At 42.7% G+C, this 25,262-nt stretch overlaps 1 protein-coding gene across 3 annotated transcripts in view; it reads right to left on the bottom strand.

Annotated features, from left to right (window-relative positions):
- TBC1D1 (TBC1 domain family member 1) overlaps positions 1 to 25,262 on the bottom strand; it is a 224,136-nt gene that overhangs the window by 195,040 nt on the left and 3,834 nt on the right. For all 3 annotated transcript variants that reach the window (XM_043870715.1, XM_043870716.1, XM_043870717.1), the window contains exon 2: positions 14,879 to 15,381. In XM_043870715.1, coding sequence (XP_043726650.1) covers positions 14,879 to 15,295 — 417 coding nt within the window. In that variant the 5' untranslated portion in view covers positions 15,296 to 15,381. The remainder of the gene's footprint in view (positions 1 to 14,878; positions 15,382 to 25,262) is intronic.

The raw sequence follows: 25,262 nt of genomic DNA, 5'->3' as shown, positions 1-25,262 counted from the left end.
ACAAATTACAGAATTTCCTTCTTTCTCACGACCGAGTAATATTCCATTGTGTCTGCGTCCCTTGTCTCCTCTACCCATTCGTCTGCTAAGGGACACACAGGTGGTTTCCATATCTTAGCTACTGCGAATAACAGCTGCAGTGAACATGGGAGCAGATACACTGGGATCTTGTTTTCATTTCCTTTGTATATATACCCACATGTGGGATTTCTCGATCACACAGTAGTACTGTTTTTAATTTTCCAAGAAACCTCCATACTGCTTTCCATAGTGGCTGCAGCAATTTACATTCCACCAGCAGTGTACAGGGTTCCCTTTTCTCCAAGCCAACACTGATCTTTTGTCTTTTTGATGACAACCATTCTAACAGGTGTGAGATGATATCTTATTGCGGTTTTTCTTTGCATTTCCCTGATATTAGTGATACTGAACACCTTTTCCTGCTGACCATCTGTATGTCTTCTTTTTTGTTTTTTTTTAAAAGACCTCATTCAGCGTCATGATCAGACTATTACATTTAGCAATCAACAGCATGGGTGCAAAAAAAAAAAAATCTACATTAAAACCTTTGGTTGGAATGCTTTATACTTTTCAGAGAACAGAAAGTAAAATAACCTGTTACACAATTAGCCACAAGTACAGTCCTAGAGTTTTTTGCCCATACACATGAGTATTGTCTAAAACATGTCAAAAAAAAAAACCAAACAAACATGTCTTCTTTGTAGCAGCTAGGCCCTGCCACCACTGTGCTTGGCTGAGTTCACAGATCTGCTATAACCTGTAGCTTCTCTGTCACTTCTCTGGCTCTCCTCTCCTGCTAAGCACTGTTTCCTGGCAATAATTAAAACCTTCTGCCACTGCCATAGCTACTGCTGCTGCTGGAACCACCATGGCCACCTTGGCTTCATAATCTGGCAAAGTATTGGCCTCCACCACCATCGGGGCCAGAACTTCTGTCTCCAAAGTTTCCTCCTTTCATGGGTCCAAAATTTGAAGATTGATTGTTGTAACTGCCAAAATCATTGTAGCCTCCACCACCTCCAAAATTGCTTTCACCATAGGGCTTCCCTGCTGGTTCAGAGGGTGAAGTGTCTGCCTGCAATGTAGGAGACCTGGGTTTGATCCCTGGGATGGGAAGATCCCCTGGAGAAGGAAATGGCAACCCACTCCAGTACACTTGCCTGGAAAATCCCATGGACGGAGAAGCCTGGTAGGCTACAGTCCATGGGGTCACAAAGAGTCGGACACGACTGAGCAACTTCACTTTCACTTTACCAAATCCATTATAACCATCCTCACTGCCACCATATCCACCACCACGGCTGCCACCAAAGCCACCTCGACCACTGAAGTTTCCTCCACGACCAAAGTTGCCATTCCCACCAAAACCACCTCTGCGACCACCACCAAAGTTTCCAGAACCACTTCGACCTCTCTGCCTGGATGAAGCACTAGCCATCGCTTGCTTAGACAGGGCTTTTCTCACTTCACAGTTGTGGCCATTCACACTGTGGTATTTCTGAATGACGATCTTGTCCACGGAGTTATGGTCATCAAAGGTTACAAACGCAAAGCCTCTCTTTTTTGCCAATACCTCAGTCAGTCGTGATTTCAATCACTTTGATTTTCCCATACTGTTCAAAATAATCTCCCAGGTGATATTCTTCAGTGTCTTCTTTAATGCCACCAACAAAAATCTTTTTCACAGTTAAGTGGGCACGAGGTCTTTGGGAATCTTCTCTCGAGACAGCCCTCTTTGGTTCCACAGCTCTTCCGTCCACGCTGTGTGGCCATGCATTCGTGGCCGCATCCAGCTCCTCCACCATGATAAACTGGAAGCCTCTGGAGCGCTTGGTGTTTGGATCCCTCATTACCACAGTCTGTGAGCATTCCCCAGTGCTCAAAATGGCTCCTCAGATTTTCATCCGTTGTTTCAAAGCTCAATCCTCCGATGAGGCGCTTCCACAGCTGCTCGGGCTCTTTGGGAGGCTCTGACTTAAACGTGACGGCAGTGGAAGTGGGGGAGACTTCAACAATGCTTTCTCAGCGGCGTCCGTGGGCAAAAAGCCTCCATTCATTTCTTAATCAAAATTTTTTTTCTACTGAGAGGTATGAGTACTTTGTATACTTTAGATATTAACCCATTATCAGATACATACTTTGCAAATAATTTCTCCCATTCTATAGGTTGTCTTTTCATTTTGTTAATGTTTCCGTTGCTGTGAAGAAGCTTTTTAGTTTGATGTAGTGCCACTTGCTTATCTTCGCTTCTGTTGTTCCAAATCTTGTTTCTTTCTAATGAGAGGCAGATCAGACATCTCTGAGTCACTTCCAGCCCATCCTGGTCATGCTCTTTTTTCATAACCAAAATGGTTCATCAGAGCTAAACAAAGCTGATGCTGTCACTTTCTGCCAATCGTGAAGCTAGCCTTTCCTTTCTCCCTGCTGCACAAAACTGCAGTCAGGCAAAAGGACACATCTCTACCATTATCAAAAATGTCCAAAATATAACTATAGTTATAGCTAATTGTGTATATATATTTTTCTATTTTATATATACATATAGGCTGGGTAGCTAAGCTGGCAAAGAATCTGCCTGCAATGCAGGAGACCCCAGTTCAATTCCTGGGTCGAGAAGTTCCCCTGGAGAAGGGATGGGCTACCCAGTCCAGTATTCTTGGGCTCCCCTGATGACTCAGACAGTAAAGAATCCACCTGCAATGCGGGAGACCTGGGTTTGATCCCTGAGTTGGGAAGATCCCCTGGAGGAGGGCATGGCAACCCACTTCACTATTCTTGCCTGAAAAATCCCCATGGACAGAGGAGCCTGGCAGGCTACGGTCCATGGGATTGCAAAGAGTCGGACATGACTGAGTGACTATATATATATATATATCCTGGAGGAGGGCATGGCAACCCACTCCAGTATTCTTGCCTAGAGAATACCCACGGCAGAGGAGCCTGATGGGCTACAGTCCATGGGGTTGCGAAGACTTGGACAAGCATAAAGGACTAAACACAGCACACACACACACATATATATACATATACATATATGTAGACAGGGAGATCAAAAGGGAGACTGAATTTAAAAAGATACGTGGGGTCTTCCCTGGGGCTCAGTGGTGAAGAATCCACCTACCAAGGCAGGAGACATGGGTTCAGTCCTTGATCCGGGAAGATCCCACATGCCATAGAACAACTAAGCCCATTAGCCACAACTACTGAGCCTGTGCCCTTGAGCCCAGGAATTGCAACTAGTAAGCCCACACATCCTACAGGCCATGCTCCGCAACAAGAGAAGCCACCACAAGGAGAAGCCTGAACACTGCAACTAGAGAACAGTCCCCACTTGCCACAACGACAGAAAAGTCTGCACAAAGATCCAGCATAGTCATAAATAAATAAAGTTATTTTTTTAAAGAATAAGTGTAGAAAGGAATATAAAAATTGATTTCATACAAAAATATTTGTTTATATAATAAAGAATAAAATCTATAAGGCTATACACCAATCCATTTGTTACTGTTGATTTCTCTCTAAGAGGTGGGATTAATGGGGAACTTTTCATTTTAACTCTATTGTACTACTTTCTTATATTCTGCATAAATGCCTTTATAATCAGAAAAAGGTTTTATTTGGGGGGAAAAAAAGTTGATGCCAAAAAAATGGGCTCAAATCACAGCTGAAGGGATTTAACCTACATACCACAAAGTTACTGAGAAGTAAAGACTACTCGGCATTCATGAAATCTTACCCACAATTCTCACCGATAATGCCCCCAAATTTTATGTTCATCAGATCCAGAGAACTGTGCAGCAGAACTGAGAGGCAGTAAATATTATCTCATGAACAAAGACTCTGAGGAGAAAAACACTCCGTAGGGCTGGGAAGAGAGCAATGGTGTCTAAGACTGAAATTCTGGCTGAACAAGAGAAGTCTGTATTGATGAAGAAGGAAAGGAAGAACAAGGAGATAAACTATTAATAATATGGCTGCACAGGGGGTTTCCAGAAGAGATTTGGCCAAAACATTAAAAACGAAAAAGGAGGAGCACATCCCCCAAGAACACATACAAAAGGTAACATCCACTCGTACATTCGTGAAGCAACCCCCTGTAGCAGGCATGGCTCAGGGGCCAGGGTCTAGCCCGGAACAACACAGGCTAGCGCCCTGTTCACTTGTTGCCCCGGCAGCTCAGGAGAATGTAAACAAGGACGCTTACAAACCAGCAAGATAGTTCCAGACAATGAGAAGCATTACAAAATCATTGTGCAGGGCTTCCCAGGCGGCGCTAGTGGTAAAGAATCTTCCTGCCAATGCAGGAGACATGAGACGTGTGGGTTTGATCCCTGGGTCGGGAAGATCCCCTGAAGAAGGAAATGTCACCCACTCCAGTATTCTTGCCTGGAGAATCCCCATGGACAGAGCAGCCTGGGGGCTACAGTCCATGGGGTCGCAAGAGTCAGACACGACCTGGGACTAAACCACCACCACCACAAAGACATTAAAATCTAATGAAGTGTCAGTGATTTCTGTGGGAGTACTTTTGACTGGGAGGCTGGGGGATGAGGCTGAACTGAGTTCATAATAGTCTAAGGAGCCAACCACATGAAGAGCTGGGAGCAGAGCGCTCCAGGCAGAGGCAACAACAAAGCCCTCATGCGAAGAAGGAGGTTGTCCCATTTTGGCCATGTGAACACCAGGGTGGCTGGGGATCAAGGAGCAGTGAAAAGAGTGTGGGAGATGAGGTCCATGTGGAAACTCCAGCAGAAATACAGGATTTTAGTCCAAGTACATCGGGAAGTCCTTAGAGAGGTTTTTGAGCAGGGGAGAGGCATGAATTGGTAGCTATTCTAGAGGTGCTCTGGATGCTTGCTTGGTGGAAAGAAGAAGCAAGAAAGGAAACAGGAAGAAAAGTTAGGAAGTACTGCAACATTCCAGAGGAGAGATGGTGGAGTCGTGGGCTCAGGATTAGCCATGGAACCAGAGCAGCGACAGATTTGGAATGGGTCTTGAATAATTTGGATGAGAATGTGAAGGAAAGAGAGAAATCTAGGAGAAAGATGACTCTTAGATTTTGACTGTAGCAACCATCATCGTCACTTAAGAGCTGCAGAAGACTGGGAAAACCACGGGTTGGAGGGGAGTAAGTTCAAGGGTTCTATTCTAACCATGTTGAGTTCGAAATGCCTATTTAGTGGCTACGTAGACATCAAGTTCAGAGTCGGATAGATGAGTCTGGAACTCACTGGTGAGTCTAAGCAATAAATTAACTTTGAGAGTCCCCATCAAATAGGTGGTATTTACTGCTATGATGAGTTCATTTGGAAAGCGTGTCAAAGAGAGAAATGTAGAAGACCATCTCAAGGGATATACAACTCAGAATTAAGAATAGGAAAAATCAACATAGGAGACTGTGTAGAAACCACTATTAGAGGCAAAGGGAAAATAGCAGGTTGTGGCTTTCCAAAAGCCAAGAGAAGAGAATGTTTGAAGACAGAAGAAACAATGTCTTGTCAACTACATCAAAGTTACTGGAGGAGAGAAGTACAGAGAAGGGACGACCAGATTTCACAAGCTACAAGTGACTGGGGACATGTAGGAGCCATCAGTGGAATGATCAAGACAGAAGCCCAGTTGGTAAACCAAGGGGAAAAATAGGGATTTCGCTGGTGATCCAGTGGTTAAGAATCCACTTTCCAACACAGGGGACATGGGTTCCATCTCTGGTCTGTAAATGTTCCACATACTGTGAAGCAACGAAGCCTGTGAGCTGACTTGTGAAGTCTGCGATTCCTAGAGCCCGTGCTCCACAAGAGAAGCCCTCGCTCTTCAGCTAGAGAGTGCCCCCCACCCCCTGCTCACTGCAGCTAGAGAAAGCCCTCAGGCAGCAACGAAGACCCAGCACAGCCAAAAATAAATTTTTAAAAATTTAAAGCAATTACCCTCCACCTAAACAATTAAAAAATAATAATAAAATGGGCAAGTAGAAGCAAAGGGAGCCACCATGGCAACTCTTGAAAGGTGGAGCAGAAGACTGGACCAGTTACTGGAGGAAGCTGGGATGTGAAATGCGGTTAGAGGATGACTTGTTTTTAAGACGGGAGATACCAATATTTAGAAGACTAAGCAAAAGCAGACCAAGAATTTCAGTTCTGTGTTATTTTTCCTGTCATTCTTTAGGAACCAAGCAGGTCAGCATCAGTAGGACAGGAAGTCTTATCTGACTTTCTCTTCCGTTGCTGCTGCTGCTGCTAAGTTGCTTCAGTCATGTCCGACTCTGTGCGACCCCATAGAGGGCAGCCCACCAGTCTCCCCTGTCCCTGGGATTCTCCAGGCAAGAACACTGGAGTGGGTTGCCATTTCCTTCTCCAATGCATGAAAGTGAAAAGTGAAAGCAAAGCCACTCAGTCGTGTCCAACTCTTAGCCACCCCAGGGACTGCAGCCTACCAGGCTCCTCTGTCCCTGGGATTCTCCAGGGGAGAGTACTGGAGTGGGGTGCCATCACCTTCTCTTCTGTTAGAGGCCAATAAACAGACTATTAAAAATTTTCTGGGTACCAGAGGGGAAAGTGATCGGAAGACATCAACATGGGTTTATAGAAATAAACCACTTCGTATAATACTTGTGGATCAAGACACTGCTTGATTTTTTACACGACTACTGTGATAGCCTCCTAACTGATCTCCCTCTTCTATCTCATCTCACTACTTCAAAATCTAAAAACAAATCTAGATATTTCACTTCCCTAATACCTCTCATGGCTGACATAGCACAACCTTCTTAAGAAAAACACCCAATATCCTTAACAAGGCATCTCAAGCCCTGTAAAATCTGACTCCAGTCTTTCCTTCCTGTCGCATCTCTGACTGTGAAATTTGCAAAACGTCACATCACTGCAGCTCCAGCCACAATGGACAGCTCTGCACGCCTTTGTCCCACTTTGGCTTGACTCGCTCTATCCTCTACTTGTGTGTGAGTGAGTACTAAGTCACTTCAGTCGTGTCCCACTCTTTGCCACCCCATGGATTATAGCCCACCAGGCTCCTCTGTCCACGGGATTCTCCAGGCAAGAATACTGGAGTGGGTTGCCATGCCCTCCTCTGGGGGATCTTCCCGATCCAGGGATTGAATCTGTGTCTCTTCTGTCCCCTGCATTGGCACGCGAGTTCTTTACCACTAGCACCACCTGGGAAGTCCTCTACTGAGGACGTCCATTCAATCTGCACCAAACTTATCAGCCTGGGAAATACCTAGAGGATCTTTAAAACCCACTCAAATGTCTTCCAAATTACATTTGGCAGGTCCCTCCAGAAGACAGACCTATGACAAAGAACTAAACATTTTGGAAAACAACTTCGTTTCAGGGTAAGAGATTTAGGAACAATTCAGCTTTCTCAAACAAAAGGGAACGTTTGTCAGGTAGTATGTGTGGACATAGGAAGATGATGACTCGCCAGGTGAAACCTCCAGCCATGTCCATTGTTCAATATGACCCATTTAATTATTTGAAGGCTATCATTGTCAGCAGAAGCCAAAAATCAGTCTCTAGAAATTTCTCTTGTTCCTAGTTCTGCCCTCTGGAGCAATTTACAAATTGTCTACTTCATTTTGTATAGAGCAGCTTTTCACATAACTTCAGGCACTTATTATGAGTACACAAGGCCTCCTCATGGTCTCTCAAATTTGCTCTTTTATAACTTACAGATGTTTGCTAACTCCCTGCGGTACAGCCTTCAGAATCTATATTTGGCACATAAAGCATCATGCTACTTCTTAAGGGGGCAATCATGGCTTACTTGACTTTGTACCCTAGCACCCAGCCAAGTAAATGTACATCAGTTGCATTCCAAAGAAAGAATTAATGTAAAATCTGCCACATTTCAAATACATCACTTGAGCACAGGAAAGGATGACTTCTGATGTTCTGCTGGAACTGAAAGCAGCTCCTTTCCTGCCCTGAAGTCACATGTGAGTTTTCTGGTACATCCCATGTCAAAGTCCTCCCCCGAGCCCCATCCCTAACCCAGCCTCTTCGGAGACTTTCTCTGAGCTGGGCTTAGTCTCCAGCTGGCTTGCTCTGGTTGGTGGTTCAGGATCACAGGCTGCAGTTAGTGGGGTGGACACTTAACCGTCCAGAAGGGGGAAAGCACTCAAAAAAGAGAAAAATTAGAAACAATAGATTTATCTCTTTCACCATATTCCAAACTAGCAGCCCACAGAGTTCTTAACCACTGTAATATGCACCTAGAATTAAAAACAGGTCCTAGTGTTTAATGGGATTTTTTTTGAGAGTAACTTTGAGCAAAATTCTATCACTAACAAATAGAAGGCAGCAAAGGAAAGCAGAAAATCTGAACTCACTCTGTGATAAACGTTCAAATTATTTCCAGAAATCTTTTCTAGGTAGCTTGTCGAAGGCTGAATAGTAGAAAATGCAAGCTACATGTGTAATTTAAAATTTTCTTGTAGGCACATTCATAAAGATACAGTAAAAGATGAAATTAATGTTATTATTATATTTGATTTAACCCAATATATAGAAAATATTATGGTTTCAACATGCAACAAAAATAGAACATTATTGAGATATTTTACATTCCTCTTTTCCAACCAAGTCTTTGAAATCCACTGTTTTGACACTTACAGCACATTTCAGTTCAGACCTGCCACACTCCAAGTGCTCAACAGCCACAGATAACTACCAGTGACTGTCCTGGACACTGGAGGTCTAGGCTATAAATAAGTCCTTCTAAGACACAAGTCAACTTTAGGTTCAAGACACTTGTAAAGTCTATTCTTAGGAACGGATTTTTATTATAAAGATAATTACCAATGCAAAGCAATCAGGGAAAAATGCAAAGCTATAAAAAGTGATATGCATTGAAAATAAAGACATCTAAAGAAATTATCTAGACACTGATCACAAGGTGGATGCTTCTGAAACCCTCAGACTCATCTCTCAAAGTCAAAAATAAGTTGCATAATCAATCCTGTGTCATGGAGCCAAACCTTCCAATAAATACTTTGGAGTTCATGCAGTCCAGGACATTCTTTTTATAGATGAAAAAGAGTCCCTGCCAATCCCTGCACCAAGCAACCAGCTTCTGTCTAGTGTGACAGACAGTCAAGTGTTGATGGGTCGACACGGACACACTGCTCCTTGCACCCAGGCCCTGGGTCATAGCCACCGAGTGGGCCCCCAAATGAAATCTTATGTAACAACCAGGATGGGATAAAAGATGCCACGTGGCAGTTTTAATATCCATGAAAAAATCCTCCGAAACATATGCCACAAAGCCTTCTCAGAACCATTTGCTTTGAGTAGCAAAGAAAGATTCTTGTCTGATATTTAAAAATTATGAACACTCAATGCAGAAAGGCGCTAGATTAGAAGAGCTGCAAAATAATACTTTGCTCTTCAGAATAATCACCCTCAGGAACAAAAACACTCCAGCTCAGTGTTATAATTTCAATCTTCACTCCAGCAAAGAAAGAAAGTAATGAGCCAGCAAATATAACAGCCAAGCAAGAGATGCCACCGAAGCCAGCCTCTATTGAACATCCTGAAATAAATGATGCATATTTTAAGTCACTAACTTAAAATTCCAAGCAGATGGGGAATTATTAAGACAAATGAATGATGGGTAAAAGTGCAACCGGAACAAAGCTATGATCAAAACCAAAATTTTTTAAATTGGTAATTAAACCATAAAACTCAGCCAAAGCAACTTGGGCTTATATAGGGGACTTATGTAGTAAAACTGCTAATCACAGGAAAATAACTGTAGACCACCTTTTCAATTGATAGGCAACATAATGAATCCAGAGAGGCTTGGTGGGGTAGCAGTCCATCAGTTACTGAGAAAGATGGTGTGCTTAGAGGGTCTCATGTGAGAATACATTGGTCCTGTACTGGAAATTTCAAAAGGAAACCTTTATTGCTCTTAAATTAAATTCACCAATAGTTAAGCACTCTTAAAATGAGCAGTATGGGAGCCCACAGGGTTCAGCCTCAGATACAGCTCACTTTCAAGAAATGCAGTTTTGTTGCCAAAAATCATAGAAAAGGAAATCCATTCTTGCAAAGGACACTGACATTCTCTCAAGCATGCCTTCCTCAGCAGCACTTAGAAAAGTCTTTCTGAAAGTAGACTTCTTTCGAGACCCTCCCAAGCAGTAGTCACCCCAGTTCCTCTATCCCTGACCCCAGGCTCCTTTGGCATACTTTTCTGTCCTTCTCGTCCCAAAGGTTTTAGTACTTCCTTATTTTGCAGCAGGAGATAACATTTCCTCCTTAGAAAAGGGAGAAACGAAGCTAGCAAGATTCTAGCAAATCCACGATGCTCTTAGGGAGGGCGGGGGAGGGGAAGCTCTGCTCATTCATGACATCCGTCCCAGTTACAAAACCCCCATGTTGTGCCCAGATCAGCCCTAACTAAAGTGGGAAACAGTGTTTGAAAATCCAGGACAGGTTACAAGTATAAGTCAGTTGAAGAAGAGTGGGTCCTTATAGCAAAACTACTCCCACACATCCCAACTTCTGCCTTTCCCCTGGTCCCATGAACTGTCCATTCCCTCACCTAACACCAGCCTACACTTCTCCTCCATTTATTATCAGCTCAATAATCCTTGTCATTCCTCATTCAAAATCCATTCTTTCCATTCATTGACATAAAACAACAACCTACACAGTCAGAAGCCCCAGCCTAACACTTACACTGCCTGCAACTCAGTACTGGAAATCCTTTCAAAGGAAGCAGAGCTCTTTACATTGTAGATCTTTTTAAGAAAAAAAAAAGAAGAAGAACTAAAATGTAAATACTCTTCTGAGTGATCTGAAGTAACACTCAATGAGTGGCCAAGTTGATGTTCTCAGAAGAGACAAAGCTGAGAACTGGAGAAGGAAAGAATAGTGAGATAATTCTCTTAGACTTTACGCTTTTCCTAGGGCTGAGTCCAGGAGGAACTCTTGATTTCTTTGTCTCATGATGGGGTGAAGACCTACTCAGGGTCACCCACGTAGCTATCTGTTTTCCAGAGTGGATTTTTTAAATTTCCTGCCATGGATTCTAACTTAACATTAAACTTTAACTCAGAACCTTATGCTACTGTGTCCACATGTGTTTGGAGGGATGTTCTTGGATGTTATGAGAAAAATGTAATCCATGGTTCAATAAATTTGAAACTTAATGGACAAATGTACAATTAAAGAGTGGAATAGAAAATATACTGTTTCCCTAATACAACAGTTTTTAGAGTATGGTCTGTATAATTCAGTGAACCAATATTTTCTGAATAATCACTGCATTATGTTACAGAATCATTTGTGCTTAAAATATTCATTAAAGCACAAGACAGACTAATGGATTTTAACAAAGTGTAAAAAGTGCTTTGATATGGTTCTGGATTGCACACTGCAACAAACCCTTAAGAAACTGCATTTGTCTAGTTTATGTATAGCATTAAAGAAACATATCCACAATTTTCTAAAAAGGCTCAAAAATATTTCTCCATTTTCCTAGTACATATCTGTGTGAAGCCAAATTTTCTTAATATGCTCAACCAAAACAACATATCACAAACAGAATGAGTGGAGAAGTAGCAGAGAATTAATAGTTGACCACTAATCCAGACATCAAAGAGATTTGCAAAAAAACCAAAAAACCAAGCAAACAAAATTAAATGATGCCAGTTTTATCACTAAAATTTTGGGGAAAATACAATTGATTTTTACAAAAAAATATTATTCAGGCTAACACATAAGGAACTTATCACTTTTTAAATGAATACCTTTATAATATCTCTGTTTTAATTTCTAATATAGTAAGTATTAATAGATATAACCCACATTAATGCTCTTTGGGATACTGAATCATTTTTAAGAGTGGAAAGCATCTTCAGATCAAAAAGTCTGAAATGCTGCCCTAATATATTTTGATCATGGAGGCCTTTCTCTGTGGAGCATCTTGAGTATATTCTATGAAGCATACAATGGGAAACACAGTCTCATGTTATGCTTATAAAACTATTCCCTTTCATGTCTCTTCTCAGACCTTCTTCAGTAAGTTAACCTACATGCTGGTCAAAGATTTCCTCTCATCTCACATGGTGGTTTTGTGCTCATGACCCTGGCAGTAAATGCATATATTCTCCTCTGGCAAACATGGGTGGATACTGATTTCACTTATTTAGAAGAGGCCTTAATCTATAGCATTATTTCTCTGAGCAAACGTTACAAATAGTCTGGAGAAACAATGACACGGGTTAACCTGCTCCCACAGCAGATAACGCTCTGGGCAGAGGCAGGGTGCCAGGATGACCCAAGAACACAGCATCGCGCCGGCCAGAATTGGGGCCAGTTTGCTTCACCATTCAGTTTTTAGCAAGAGAAGCCCTGATTGAGATGCCTCTGTTACAAATTACTCTTTTATGAAACGAGCAGGATGACAGCAATTTACTACTCCGAGTACTGGCTGTTTGCGTTTGTAAAAACTGTAAGCAAGCCAAAGATAACTTCAGGACAGATTCATATTTCTACCGTGGCTTTTTAGAACATAGAGTGAGGTCAATTCTCTACTTTCAGCACGACTCGAAGCCCCAGTTCCAGAATTTAGTTATAAATCTCTTCTTCCTGTCAGGTAGCTGAATGACTGGCTGGAAGCCCGTTCTCAGATGCCTATAAAAGATTTTGGGAAAGAGTCAGAAGTATAAAGTACTGAACAGCTATTCCATGCAGAGACTGCCCCCAAGGAAACAGTCCTTATATAGAGCTGGCGTGGAGAACAGGCTGTACAGTCCTCTAATTTTCATCCTGGAATGTGCCCAAATAAGAGCACCATTAAGTTCACTTAAGCAGTTTTGTTTTGTTTTTTAATGTCCGGTTTATAAAAATGCTGCTCAAGGTTGACCAGGATTGCATCCTGACAGCTGAAGATCCTCATCTTGGTCTTTCTGTTTTTGCTTAAGATTTGAAATGAAATTGGCATAAAATCTCCTTCTGATAAAACTTTCATTAATGAAAATTTTTATTGGCATAAATGCTTACTAGTTTCAGGTCCCATTCTAATTCATGTAGTCCTCCCAGCAGCTCTCTGAGACAGAGACTATAAATACTCCATTTTACAGATAAAGAAAGACTCAGTGTTGCCTAAGGCCACGGACTTTATAGATGGTAGACAGGACTGGGGTCCCGGAAGTCAATCCCTCTGACCTCTGAACCAGGCCGCTGTCCCACCTGAGATTCATGAACAATAACATCAACTGCTTTTTAATAAGAAGATATCCAATTCTGTATGTAAAATAGTGGTTTTAAGCTCCAGGTGAGCAATTATTTCAAAAAGCCTTCCTTACACTCCAGTGTGTTTGAACCCCATTCTCTGAGTTCCCGACACATGTCCTGGCCACAGACTGAGTTGTATTTAACTGCCTGGCCAAAAGCATGAATTTTCAAATGAGGTTTGTGCACCTTGGAGGGTATAAAAAAAAAAACCCAGTGTGGTATAGGGACAAAACATTAGCATTTCTCTTTATAGTTACTGACATTTTTTTTTAATTGGAGGATAATTGCTTTACAATGTTGTGTTAATTTCCGCTGTATAACATTGTGAATCAGCCGATAATCAGCCCTAAGTTATAAATCCATCACCTCCCTCCTCAGCCTCCCTCCCACCCTGCCCATTCCACCCCTCTAGGTCATCACGGAGCACCAAGCTGAGTTCCTGGTGCTATACACAGCTTCCCATTAGCTATCTATTTTATACAAGGTAATGTATGCATGTTAATGCTATGTTTACCACAAGGACTGGCATTATCATCCTCAGTCTGCCTCGGTGCATGTAGAAACAGCCGCATAGGCCCACCACACAGTCTCACAAGGCACTCAAGACGAGCGTGGGCATTCCTCACCAGCAGGGTGAGCACCCTCACCTGCCTGTCTGCTTTCCGAAGCGGCCCCAAATCTCAGTTTACAGAGGCGCAATTGAGAAAGTGGCTGTCAGGATTATATTTTCAACCATACCTAAACTAACTCTCACAAAACAGCCAAGTGGCTTCAAAGGAGTCCTGCAGAGAACTGCAAACAAATGCTCACAACAATACAAGCACAAATAAGAAAAGAGTAGAGCGGGTGAGATTTTTATCATTCCTTTTATAATATTTTTCTCAGCCATATCATAAGATATCACAACAACAAGCCAGTGAGGACAGACTTGAAGGTGTGGCCAAAACCAAACACAGAACAAAACAAAAAACGCCTGAAAGTATCAAAACTGAGATTCATAGCCACTACTTTTTACCAATGGTCTCTGCCTAAGCGAACATGATACTTTGGGAAACTCGCTAATAAGACTCTTAGACAGCTTACAAATAAATATATTTTTGTTAACAGCATCAAACACATAGAACTCGCTGATCTAGAACTTTGCTACTCAAAGTGCAATCTGCCAAGGGGCAGTGCCCACATCATCTGGCAACTTGTTAGAAATGCAGTCTCAGGGTCCATCCCAGACCTACTGGATCATATCTTGCATTCCCCAGGTCATTCGTGGGCACATTTCTGCTTGAGAAGCACTGCTTTAGGACACACATCTTAAATGATCTGACTCCTAGTAGTTCGGCTCTTCTGTATATGTTTCAAAAGATTTCTCTGTTGAATTTTTGAACTCATAAACTTCTCATTTTGATAAAATATCTATTACCAAATGATCTTAAATATTATAAAGAAACTATCCCCATAAACCAAAATCCAGTGAAATAATCTTGTATAACTGTAGCATTAGCTCCTTATTAATTCTAGTACAGGTAAATGCTCTAACCCCATATAACAAAGACCATCCAGCCACACCCACGTTTTTAATCCCCACCTCCACTTACTTTTGTTTGATCGTCGGCTTTGAACACATAGCAGATACTCTGCTGATTGGCTGCATCATTTTTAATCAGACAAGCAAAATAACTTGGGTCGTGACTATTGTGAATCAGTTTGTGAACTCGCTGAGGCTTACACTCGAAGATGCTGGAACAGATCAGTGGATCCCACTGTTGACTTTTTCCTGGCTCAGGCTCACATCTCAATCCAGACGGCGAAACACAGAGGCGGACTGGCCTGGTGCCAGGCTCCTTTTTGGAAGACTGCCCGCTGAGTCTGCGCACCTCCGCCACCACCCAAGGCAGCATAGGCATGGTGGTCAGACAGTGCACAGGCAAGGAGCCCACCAGCTGGAGGCCGAAGCCCACCGAGGCCTCGCTAGGCAGCGGGTGTCTCCTCGCTGTGAAGGTTATTGGCTCCATGTTGGGAAAGGTCTGGAAACTCAGCAAAACGTTGCCACTGTTTTTCTATTTTAGACCAAGCAATCTATTTCACATGCTTCTGAATCCTGCGGGAGAAAAACAGAGGCATTAGAATTTAATGAAGTCATGGCAATAGCTACTTTCAAAGAGATATTATTTCAGAGCTTCAGAGTCTGAAACCCAAATAGACGAAGAAATGGATATTAGCTCAAATAAGCGGCTCTTCCTAGAAAGAGCTTTCTTCAAATTGTATTACATATAAAACCTAAAAATGCTGTAACTGTCACACTCACTAGGGGTTACCAAGCTCCCGACGGGAGACTCCTGTTAAACACAAGCCTCACAGAGCCAGCAGAGGCCAGCTCCTTAGAAAGTAATATAGCGCTGCTTGGACAGCTTTAAACCCTGCTGTATTATTTAATGTACATTTCAAGACATTTTTTTAAGATGACTGAATTCAGTACGTGGCTCCCCCCAAATAAGTAATCTTGCAAGAAAAAAGTGTCAGCTATCTATCATGACAGTCTATTGAACCAGGCCACTTTTCAACAAATGACCTTATCACTTATGACACCACTGAATTTTTAAAGGCTCTCCCCGATGTAGTCCAGAGGTTCTGAATCACGAATTCAAATTCCATTAACACATACTTGGTGACTGTTACGTTCTAAACACCATCACAAATATTTTGTTTCATTCATGTACTATACACACCCCGTGTCTCTTCTCATCAACAGAGGGTGTTTTTTGTATGAGACTCAAACTCACTCAAGGGGTGGTTTTCCTTTCTCTATGGGTGATTTTCAACAACCACATTTGATGTATCCTAACACCCGCCTATTCCACTGGATAACAAAACCCTTCTGCCCCGAGCTGAGTTGTCCACGGGCTCTCAAGCCCTCTCCTTTTCGCATTTGCTCCCCGGGACTTTCATTCTCTCATGCGTCCCCTGAGCACATAGACACATGCTAGAAGAAAGTCTATGAAGACAGGGACCACCCCTTATTCATCTGTGTCCTGGGGTCCAGCACAGAGCCTGACTCAGAATAGGCTCTATGTGCGTGTCTGACTCTTTTTGACCCTATAGACTGCAGCCTGTCAGGCTCCTCTGTCCACGGGATTTTCCAGGCAAGAATACTGGAGTGGGTTGCCGTGCCTCCCCTACAGGGGATCTTCCCGACCCTAGGATCAAACCAGCATCTCTCTCTTTATTTATTTATTTTAATTGGAGGCTAATTACGTTACAATATTGTAGTGGTTTTTGCCATACACTGACATGAATCAGCCTTGGGTGTACATGTGTTCCCCATCCTGAACACCCCTCCCCTCCCACCTCCCTCCCCATCCCATCCCTCAGGGTCATCCCAGTGCACCAGCCCTGAGCACCCTGTCTCATGCATCGAACCTGGGCTGGCGAGCTGTTTCACATATGATAGTATACATGTTTCAAGAGAGAGAGAGAAACCAGCGTCGCTTATGTCTCCTGCATTGGCAAGCAGATTCTTTACTACCTGGGAAGCCCAATAGGCACTATATGTTAAAAGAGTGAATAAAGATTCTTTCATAAAATATATATATATATATATATATATATATATGTATGTTCTCCCTTGACCTCAAAGTCCCCTGGCTCCAATTCCTCCTTTCCTACACAACTTTCTTCAAGGTAAAATCTCCACTTGCCCGCTCCACTTTTTCCTCCATCCACGGTCTGGACTGACCAGAAGCAGTGAGGAGCCACCACATTTGTTCCCGTTAGGGTCACCCATATCTTTGGGTTGTGAAATCCAAATGGGGCTTTTAAGTCCTCAGCGGCCTTGTCCCTCCAGACCACTTTCTCAGCGCTGATCACTCCATCCTGTTTGAAACTCTCCTGCTTCTCCTCTTCTCTGGTTGCTTCTTTTCAGTTCCCTGATGGCTTTCCCCACCTGCTTGACTCCATCCTCTCATCCCACCTGCATCCTTTGGACAATTTCACTTGACCTCTTGGTGTCAGCGACCACATTCTAATACTCTTGCTGCCACTGATAACAGCTTACTTTCACTAGGTACTCAGTTCAGTTCAGTTCAGTCGCTCAGTCGTGTCCGACTCTTTGCGACCCCATGAATCGCAGTACGCCAGGCCTCCCTGTCCATCACAAACTCCCGGAGTTTACTCAGACTCATGCCCATCAAGTCAGTGATGCCATCCAGCCATCTCATCCTCTGTCGTCCCCTTCTCCTCCTGCCCCCAATCCCTCCCAGCATCAGGATCTTTTCCAATGAGTCAACTCTTTGCATGAGGTGGCCAAAGTATTGGAGTTTCAGCTTCAGCATCAGTCCTTCCAGTGAACACCCAGGACTGGTCTCCTTCAGGATGGACTGGTTGGATCTCCTTGCAGTCCAAGGGACTCTCAAGAGTCTTCTCCAACACCACAGTTCAAAAGCATCAATTCTTTGGCGCTCAGCTTTCTTCACAGTCCAACTCTCACATCCATACATGACCACTGGAAAAACCATAGCCTTGACCAGATGGACCTTTGTTGGCAAAGTAATGTCTCTGCTTTTTAATATGCTTCCTAGGTTGGTCATAGCTTTCCTTCCAAGGAGTAAGCGTCTTTTAATTTCATGGCTGCAGTCACCATCTGCAGTGATTTTGGAGCCCAAAAAAATAAAGTCTGACACTGTTTCCACTGTCTCCCCATCTATTTCCCATGAGGTGATGGGACCAGATGCCATGATCTTGGTTTTCTGAATGCTGAGCTTTAAGCCAAATTTTTCACTCTCCTCTTTCACTTTCATCAAGAGGCTTTTTAGTTCCTCTTCACTTTCTGCCATAAGGGTGGTGTCATTTGCATATCTGAGGTTATTGATATTTCTCCCAGCAACCTTAATTCCAGCTTGTGCTTCTTCCAGCCCAGCCTTTCTCATGATGTACTCTGCATATAAGTTAAATAAGCAGGGTGATAATATACAGCCTTGACGTACTCCTTTTCCTATTTGGAACCAGTCTGTTGTTCCATGTCCAGTTCTAACTGTTGCTTCCTGAACTGCATACAGGTTTCTCAATAGGCAGGTCAGGTGGTCTGGTATTACCATCTCCTTTAGAACTTTCCACAGTTTATTGTGATCCACACAGTCGAAGGCTTTGGCATAGTCAATAAAGCAGAAATAGATGTTTTTCTGGAACTCTCTTGCTTTTTTGATGATCCAGCTGATGTTGGCAATTTGATCTCTATTTTCTCTGCCTTTTCTAAAACCAGCTTGAACATCTGGAAGTTCTCTGTTCACCTATTGCTGAAGCCTGGCTTGGAGAATTTTGAGCATTACTTTGCTAGCGTGTGAGCTGAGTGCAATTGTGTGGTAGTTTGAGCATTCTTTGGGATTGCCTTTCTTAGGGACTGGAATGAAAACTGACCTTTTCCAGTCCTGTGGCCACTGCTGAGTTTTCCAAATTTGCTGGCATATTGAGTGCAGCACTTTTACAGCATCATCTTTCAGGGATTGAAATTGCTCAACTGGAATTCCATCACATCCACTAGCTTTGTTCATAGTGATGCTTTCTAAGGCCCACTTGACTTCACATTCCAGGATGTCTGGCTCTAGGTCAGTGATCACACCATTGTGATTATCTGGGTCAAGAAGAACTTTTTTGTACAGTTCTTCTGTGTATTCTTGCCACCTTTTCTTAATATCTTCCTCTTCTGTTAGGTCCATACCATTTCTGTCCTTTATTGAGCCCATTTTTGCATGAAATGTTCCCTTGGTATCTCTAATTTTCTTGACAAGATCTCTAGTCTTTCGCATTCTGTTGTTTTCCTCTATTTCTTTGCACTGATCGCTGAGGAAGGCTTTCTTATCCCTCCTGGCTATTCTTTGGAAGTCTGCATTCAAATGGGAATATCTTTCCTTTTCTCCTTTGCTTTTTGCTTCTCTTCTTTTCACAGCTATTTGTAAGGCCTCCTCCGACAACCATTTTGCCTTTTTTGCATTTCTTTCCATGGGGATGGTCTTGATCCCTGTCTCCAGTACAATGTCACGAACTTCCATCCATAGTTCACCAGGCACTCTGTCTATCAGATCTAGTCCCTTAAATCTATTTCTCACTTCCACTGTATATTCATAAGGGATTTGATTTAGATCATACCTGAATGGTCTAGTGGTTATCCCTACTCTCTTCAGTTTAAGTCTGAATTTGGCAATAAGGAGTTCATGATCTGAGCCACAGTCAGCTCCAGGTCTTGTTTTCGCTGACTGTATAGAGCTTCTCCATCTTTGGCTGCAAAGAATATAATCAATCTGATTTCGGTGTTGGCCATCTGGTGATGTCCATATGTAGAGTCTTCTCTTGTGTTAAGAGGGTGTTTGCTAGGACCAGTGCATTCTCTTGGCAAAACTCTATTAGCTTTTGCCTTTGCCCTGCTTCACCCCGTGTCCAAGGTAAGAGAAACCCAAGTAAGATGGTAGGTGTTCCAAGAGGGCATCAGGGGCAGACACACTAAAACCATAATCACAGAAAACTAGCCAACTTGATCACAGGACCACAGTCTTGTCTAACTCAATGAAACTAAGCCATGCCGTGTGGGGCCACCCAAGACGGTCGGGTCATGGTGGAGAGGTCTGACAGAATGTGGTCACTAGGTACTAGGCAAGTGTTATTTCATCTTGTAACAACCTTCATCTCTCACCTTGGTCTCAATTAGAGATTACCAATATTGCCATTTTTATGGCCCAGGAAACTTTGTCATTAGTGATTTGAGTTTGCATCTGATTCTCAACCTATTCTCTTGCACAAGAACGCATCTACCATATAAACACTAATGATTCCCATATGTTCGTCTCCTTCTTGAGCTCCAGATCAAGACAGGCCATTAAATATTTCTATCTGGATAGCCTATTCAGACAGCATCTAGGCTTCAATTGAGTTGTTTTAAATCTAACTCAGTCTTACCTCCCTCCTATCCAGAACTTCTCTTCCCTCCCATCACTATTTATTTTATCAGCCAAGTCAAAAGCCAAGGAGTCATTGCTGTAGACTGAATGTTTGTGTCCATCCTCCCTCAGTTTATATGTTGAAATCCTAATACCCAATGTGATAGTGTTTTTAGGGGTAGAGACTTTGGTAGGTGATTAGATCATGAGGGTGGAACCCATATGAATAGGATTAGTGCCCTTATAAGAGACCTAGAGAGCTCTCTTTCCGCTTCTACCATGCGAGGACACAGGGAAAAGAGAGCAGTCTATGAACTAGGAAGCCAGCCATCACAAGATTCTGAATCTGCCAGCATCTTGATCTTGGGCTTCCCCTCCTCCAGAACTGTAAGAAATAAGTTTCCATTGTTTATAGACTACCCAGTCTGTGATACTCTGTGACAGCAGCCTGAATGAACTAAGACAGTCCTTCAAATCCCCTCTTCACTCTATCACTACTTCTTAACTGACTTTACATCTAAGTAAGTCTGACTTTTTTTCTCAACTGGAGAAAAGGTGCCCCCACATTCAATTCAGCCTTCATGTATTTCTTAGAATAACTCAACCAACACAGAAAATTGATCATATCACTCCTCTGCTAAATCCTTAATCACAGCCCCCATAACATCTAAACTCTTTGACATGGCATATAGGATCTCTTCAGAATCTGGTCCTTTCCATATCTCCAACCGCATATACTCCTCTAAAATGCAGCTCTGGGAGCTTTCCAGGTGGTGTGGTGGTAAAGAATCCACTTGCCAAAGCAAGAGATGCAAGAGATGCAGGTTCAATCCCTGGGTTGGGAAGATCCCCTGGAGGAGAAAATGGCAACAAGTTCCAGTATTCTTGCCTGGAAAACTCCATGGACAGACGAGCCTGGTGGGCTACCAAGAGCTCATGGGGTTGCAGAGAGTCAAACATAACCGAGAGCCTAAGCACGCACGCATACGCACATGCAGCTTTTGGCTTTGAAGATAAGTAACCAGACACGGTTCTTCACATGAGATGGGATTTCTCATGCCTCCGTGCCACAGAGCACACTGTTCTCTCTGTCAGGAACATAATACCTGTCACGAACTGAAGACAGCCTGAGAGTTTACCCTGCTTGCAAACTTACAAGTCAGCCTGCCACAAATTAGCCTCCTGGTAGAGGACATGAGCCTCCCAGGCCAGACAGAGGACAATTTATTACTCAGAGCAGTAGCCACAGAGGCAGCATTGTGGCTGGCTCCCTGACCTTCAGTTCCCACAGGCCAGGTGACATCTGTATCCACAGTGGGTTACAGGAGAGGCACCTGAGATTTGGAAGCCTGAATATTTTATAATAAGGAGTAAGCATGTCTGTCCTTAAATTCTGGAGTGTCTTCCTGAGAGAGACACTATTTCTATCTTCCTTGGCTGTTTGCTATTGAAAAAAATCGAAAAGGTGGTCCAGAACAAAGCAGTCAGTCCCTCTGCTCACAAAATAGCATCATGGACTACCCAAGGAGACTCTCCCAATGAAATGGAAAGATAGGATCATTGACAACCCAAGGAGACTCTTCCAATGACCCCCCCACTCTTGTCCTCTAACCTAATGCCAACTCATAGGCAAGTCCTAGTTCAAGCAACTGTCACCTCTTTCATCCATGGTGATTCAGGGCAGCCATCACCATGCCCTGCTGCACTTTCTACCTAAACATCGTATTTACTTTAAAAGTTTGAATAGGTGTCCCTAAACAAGTCTGTAAGCGTCTTAGGCTCATAAGGTTTGGGGCTTCTGAAATCAGTATTCAAATTCTAAACAATTTCTGAGCTACAACTGAAGTCTATTCTTTTTACTCTATGTTTATTACGTGACATATATGCATATATCCAAAGAATGAATTTTTATAATTAATTTGAACATGGTTAAAAGCGAATTTTTAAATTTTAGATGTTCCAAAGTTTAGAAATAAGCCCATATTTTATTTAGAGTGCTAAAGTATTTCATAAAAGTGTATTCCCAATCTCTTTTCTTTTCTTTTTTTTTTTCTCTTTTCTTTTAAAGTAAAGCTTCTCTTGATGATGAAAACAGACTTAAAGCTCATATAACCCCATTAATAAAGGTCTCTCCTGTTTTTCTTTCTCTCACCTGCAGGTGAAAGTGGCATTAAATGTCTGGCTCAGCTTCCACTCCTGTAACTGAATCTGCTTCAAGTTCTAACCGTTGACAGCTGCTAATCCCAAGATATGTTTAAAGAAGTGACTAGAATTATTACAAAGGATAGACCCAAGATCTATCAATAAGAGTAGATGAGGTAGTTATTAATATGGTGGCAACCAGTGTAGCAGAATTACTTTCAGTTTTCTTGTAAGAGAATACAAACATGAAGCAAAAAAAATTACACAATTTAGTCATTTCAATCATTTGGTAAATAATTAGTCATCAAATTGGTCCTGCAATTTCACTGTCAAAACTATTTGGAGGCCTCAGATTTTCAGTTTTCAACCAGGTGGGGCACATCTTAGTTTCTTTGTAAAAAACAGACTGGACCTTAACACCTTAACACTGTCAGTAAACTATCAAGTTGTAAGTTCTACTTCAGACAGAGTCCTAATTATTTATAAGTAATTCAGATTCTGCTGACATAAGATTCATGGTAACTTAGATTAGGTGAATAACTATTTAATGTTCAATGAAAAGTTACATAAAACAGAAGAACCATTCAAACAATCCTAACAAACCATCAGATTATTTTTAAGCCATCTCAGTCCACATCATATGCATGTAACGTGTGACCATCCTCGAGGCCCCAGGGAGAACCATCTATTCCAGGAAGTCTCCTGTGCTTCATCTCTCAGAAATACTCTGGTCTGTTATTCTGGTGAGCGTCTAGTCATGTTCTTGATAGAGTCATCTGCGCAGAAGTCCTACCCCTCCCAGAGATCTGTGTTCTACAACAACTCCTGCCCACCACAACCCATAACTATGGTGGGACCCAAAACACAAAGACACTCTTTCATCAGAATAGTTCCAGTAACTTTGTTATTGAGTCCTGCCATGATAGATACCCCTGGAAGCATGTATCTAAAATCACAAAATTTTAAAGCTAGAAAGGTCCTCTAAAGCCACTCGAATTTCTTTCTTACATGCAGGAAGTGAGGAAACCGAAGAAGCTAAATGGTTTGTTCAAGTTTGGTGACAGAATTAGGACAATACAAATCCCTGACTCCCTTCCAAGTGTGGCAAAGAACCTGTTTTCTTACAAAAACACTTTCAAGTGTGAAGTTGAGAAAACAAATTACTTTTCCAAGTCTCAACTTTACTCTTAACAAAAGGATGGAACAAGACCATCCCCAAGTTTTCTTCTGTCTCTAAAATCTGGTGAATCTCATTTTCATAATGTAAAATACCAAATGTCCCCGAGACTGTGTGGGGATAGAAAGCTGCTCTGATCTTCCCTTAAGGAATATAAATGTGGGAGAGATGCATGAAGACAGCCTGGGGTTTATTGATCAGGAAGCGAGAAAGGGGATGGTGGGAGCTAGCTGGCTGCCACTGGGAGCCCCCTCTCTTCCCAGCACCCATCCACTCCCTCCCTCCCAGTAAACCACAGGGAGTAGGATGGGGACTTTCCAGTAACCAGCCATATACTGCAGCCCCTGTGGGTCCAGCCCTTACCCTCTCAGACGCTGGTGGGAGGCGAGGAGAGTGAGATAGGTGGATGAAGGGAGGGCTATTGGAAGCTTCTAGCTCCAGGCCAGGTTAGGAACCAGTCAATACTGATTAGCTGTCAGGGACCTGCTGGAGAGACAGGAAACCCCCAAGGACACTCATTTCCCCTTGAGAATCAATGACATTTTTTTTTTCCTGTTTGTACTCTAGATGGAGTAGCTTGCAGCTGAACAGGATTATTCTGCCACTTGAATAATCGCATGCAGTGAGATCACTGGCTTGGCTCGGCTATGAGTCCATTTCCTGCACAGAATCCCACCCAATCAGACAAGTGTGCTGCTCACTTAGGAACTGCTCACAGGTCCCCAAAGTCTTTGAAGCAGTCGGCTATTTCACTGCAGGGCTCCTGGAGCTAGTGGTTCTAACCTTTACTTCATCAAGGACGCTCCAGTACCTGGCTCTGCCTCTCTAACTTGACACAAAAAGTAATGCTGTTTTGAATGACTTCCTTCCTATAAAAATCAGAGCTAATTCAAGCCTAGTCCTTTAGAACGTCACTGTCACTTCCTGTATTCTCTTCCACGGTATTGCATAGGATAAAAGGGTGGGGTGGGATCGTCCTAGTTGGCCTCTAGGGGTTATGTCTAACCTTCCCCCCTGCATTGCTGCTATATGTTATTCTCCTAAAAGTAACAGAGTTAACTGTTAACACATAATTACACTTACCTGTGAGTCTGTTAACAGGTTTTGCACTCACAATAGCCCTGACCAATAAAGACTGTTATTACCATATCTGAATAAGAACTATTATGGACTACAATCATCATTATCAGCTCCAGTTTAATGATGAGAGACAAGAAGGAAGTTGCTGGCACAGAGAAGTGAGGTCACTTGCCCAAGGTCATACCAGCAGCAAGTGGCAGAAGCAGGATTCAGACCCAGGTCTTTCCACTCCAGAGTCAGTATTACCTATTAACTAGTATTGGATATTACACATATGCTCTTCTGTGTTCTTACAGCTCTCACTAGAGTCTTTTCATCATCCCCATTTTATATAAGTGTCCTCTAGCTAGTAAATAAGGAAGGCAGGATTTGAATCCAGACCTCCCATGTGCCCAAATTTCTGTTCTTTGCAATCTGACAGTATCTCCAGATGAAAGTAACACTAAACTACCATTCTAGTAGACAAGCAGGATTATTTTTCTACCTAAATTTTACAATAATAACCTAAATCTGAGGACTTCCCAGGTGGCTCAGTGTTAAAGAGTCTTACTGTCAATGCAGGAGCCACAGCAGACTTGGGTTCAGTCTCTGGGTTGGGAAGAGCTCCTGGAGAAGGAAACGGTAATCCACTCCAGTATTCTTGCTGGGAGAATCCCG

This window comes from Cervus elaphus, chromosome 17 (assembly GCF_910594005.1).
Source record: "Cervus elaphus chromosome 17, mCerEla1.1, whole genome shotgun sequence".
Taxonomy (NCBI): Eukaryota; Metazoa; Chordata; class Mammalia; order Artiodactyla; family Cervidae; genus Cervus; species Cervus elaphus.
This window is presented reverse-complemented; position numbering and strand designations above follow the sequence as displayed.